General features: G+C 38.7%; 1 protein-coding gene across 2 annotated transcripts in view; it reads left to right on the top strand.

Moving 5' to 3' along the window:
• antxr2a (ANTXR cell adhesion molecule 2a) overlaps positions 1-2,500 on the top strand; it is a 64,399-nt gene that overhangs the window by 5,598 nt on the left and 56,301 nt on the right. For both annotated transcript variants that reach the window (XR_007193624.1, XM_048244220.1), the window contains exons 3-6: positions 188-259; positions 823-904; positions 1,976-2,080; positions 2,228-2,296. Coding sequence is in view for 1 of the 2 variants with exons in the window: in XM_048244220.1 (XP_048100177.1) it covers positions 188-259; positions 823-904; positions 1,976-2,080; positions 2,228-2,296 (328 nt within the window). In the remaining variant the exon portion in view is untranslated. The remainder of the gene's footprint in view (positions 1-187; positions 260-822; positions 905-1,975; positions 2,081-2,227; positions 2,297-2,500) is intronic.

Raw genomic sequence — 2,500 nt, 5'->3', positions numbered from 1 at the left:
TGATATATAGCCAGAGAATTTTGACATATTTGTTTCATATGTCATATGTCCTCCATGCAAGTTTTCCATGATCTAATATTTTAACTTACAATGTTAAATATTTGGTTAATGCAAGAGAAGTGTGTATTGAAAATCAAATCTCTTTTTTTTAATCTCTTCTTGCCCTGCACTGCTTTGCTTTCGGAAGCCCTAGCTTGAGAGTATCCTTCATTGTATTCTCATCTCAGGCCGAGGTCATGCTACCTCTAACTGGAGACAGGTATGTGGGTTTCATATATATCGATGGATAATATCAATGTCAACTTTATTTGTATGATAACCTATGGCTGGGCAAAAAAAAAAAAGATTTAAATCAAGTTTTTTTGATTAAAATTGATTTGTTTGTATGATATCACTGAGACATGATCTGGTATAGGCTATGCCCAATGTGTCTACACTTTACCCAGCTGCTGATGGGCAGCAGACATAAGCAGGATGTGATGTCAAAAGTAATGGCGCTCATTAGTGAGCTCATTAGTGAGATTGTAGGCCATATTGCCCAGCCTTATGATAACCAGCAGCCTACACTAGTAGATATGGCTTTTTCATGTTGGTTAGCCCAGTTGTAGTCTGTGCTATGGGTGTCACCATGCATAAATATAAATACTAAAACTTACCAGTTCTGTTTTTTTTTACATTAATCTACCTCTGAGAAACATTATGTATTTTTACTTGTGTGTGTCTTTACAAAAGTGCCTTATCAGTTCATCTCAATTCAGAATATACCAGTTAAATTCAATTTTACTCAGTTGGTCAGTTTTGTTCTCTTGTGATTTTGTTTAGTTATCAAATTGAAGAGGGTCTGAAGCGACTAAGCGAAGTGAAACCAGCCGGTGATACCTACATGCACGAAGGATTCAAAATGGTGATTGTGCAGTTCAGACTTGGGGATGGGGACAGGGGAACTGTCTTGACCAGTGTTGAATGATCGTTGTCTTTGTCGGTAGTATACCAGTGTATGTAGTATGTAGTATCAGTGTGTGTACAGTATGTAGTATGTATCATAGTATGTGTGATGTTTAGATGTAGAAGCAGATTATGTGGGGTTTTCACACCTGTAGACACAAAGCAGATATTTTGTCTCATGGATGAGACCTCACATAGATCTGAGTATGACCTGGTCAGGCTACCAATGGTCATGAAAATCACCTTGTCTGTTTCACATCTGGAGAAGTTTACAAAAGCTGTATAATGTCAGTCAAGTTTAAAAGCCTAGAACTTGATTGCAATATGCCAGCAATAACAAGTATGATATAAACATGACAAGTATGAAATAAACCTAATAACATCCCTTGATTACATGTTATAGAAAAGTCCTGGGAAAGTTTTATCCTTTTACATGTCAGAAAATATAAACGCATCAATTTGCTGTGACCACTATCTGCAGTAACTTGGATGCCAAACGTCGGGTGACGTAGTCCCATAGTCCCTCTTGCTCTCTGATGTTTAGTATCATAACTGCCGACATGTCGGATACCCATCTGTTTATCTTGAGACAGAAATTATCGCTTAACCCAGATTCAGGTCACTGGATGCTTTATCACATCCAGAACCTCAGTAACCCCATGTCTGGACATCAGTCAATGCCAAGGGGATAACTAGCAGCCATGCTAAACACTGTCTGTCCATGTAGTGCTGGAATAGGTTATTTTAGGAATGTATTGAACATGTTTGTTAATGCACTAGATGAAAGAAAACAAACCAGACTTTCTGTGCAGCCTAAGAAGGATATACAGTAGATAGCAGTGACTATATTATATGCTATATAGTGATAGAGGTAGTAATAGTGATAACAATTGTAAGTTTATCTTTGTTTTCTCATTTTGATACAGTGTTTGAAATGGGCTATATAGATAAAGTGGCCTTGCATAATATAAACATAGGGGTTTTATTTGTAATATTAATAAGAAAGATCTTGCTGGACATGTTCCCCCAGGCTACAGGACAGATGAAGGCCCAGACCCAGAAGTCCTCCAGTATCATAGTGGCTCTGACGGACGGGAAGCTCAGTCCTTTCATTCTGGAGCTCACAACAAAGGAGGTGATCGCAGGGCGCTGTGTGTGTGTGTTGGTGTGTGTGTGTGTGGGGGGGGTGATGGGGTTGGGTTTCTGGCGTAGCAGTAATTTTTTCCCTCCTTCCTCAAAGACTAATGATAAACAAACCATTATGTTTGTCTTTCTTCTGCAGGCTAACGAAGCAAGAATGCAAGGCGCTCGGGTATACTGCGTTGGCATCAAGGACTTTGATGAAAGTCAGGTAAAAAACTGAAAGTCTTAATGCAGGGAATATGTACAGTATGCTAATTCACCATAATATCCTACATAATATTCTGCTAATTCATCTTTTTTTTTTGCATTCGTTCAGTTGAAAATGTACCCTCAGTGAACTTCCAACTTTCTGCCTTCTTTTGTAATCTGGCCTTGATAGTGCTGAGCTAAGCCAACTGGTGCACATAGCAGT

The sequence above is a fragment of the Alosa alosa genome, chromosome 5 (assembly GCF_017589495.1).
Source record: "Alosa alosa isolate M-15738 ecotype Scorff River chromosome 5, AALO_Geno_1.1, whole genome shotgun sequence".
In the NCBI taxonomy this organism is placed as follows: Eukaryota; Metazoa; Chordata; class Actinopteri; order Clupeiformes; family Clupeidae; genus Alosa; species Alosa alosa.
The sequence above is the reverse complement of the archived record's forward strand: the minus strand, read 5'-3'. Positions and strand labels throughout refer to the sequence as shown.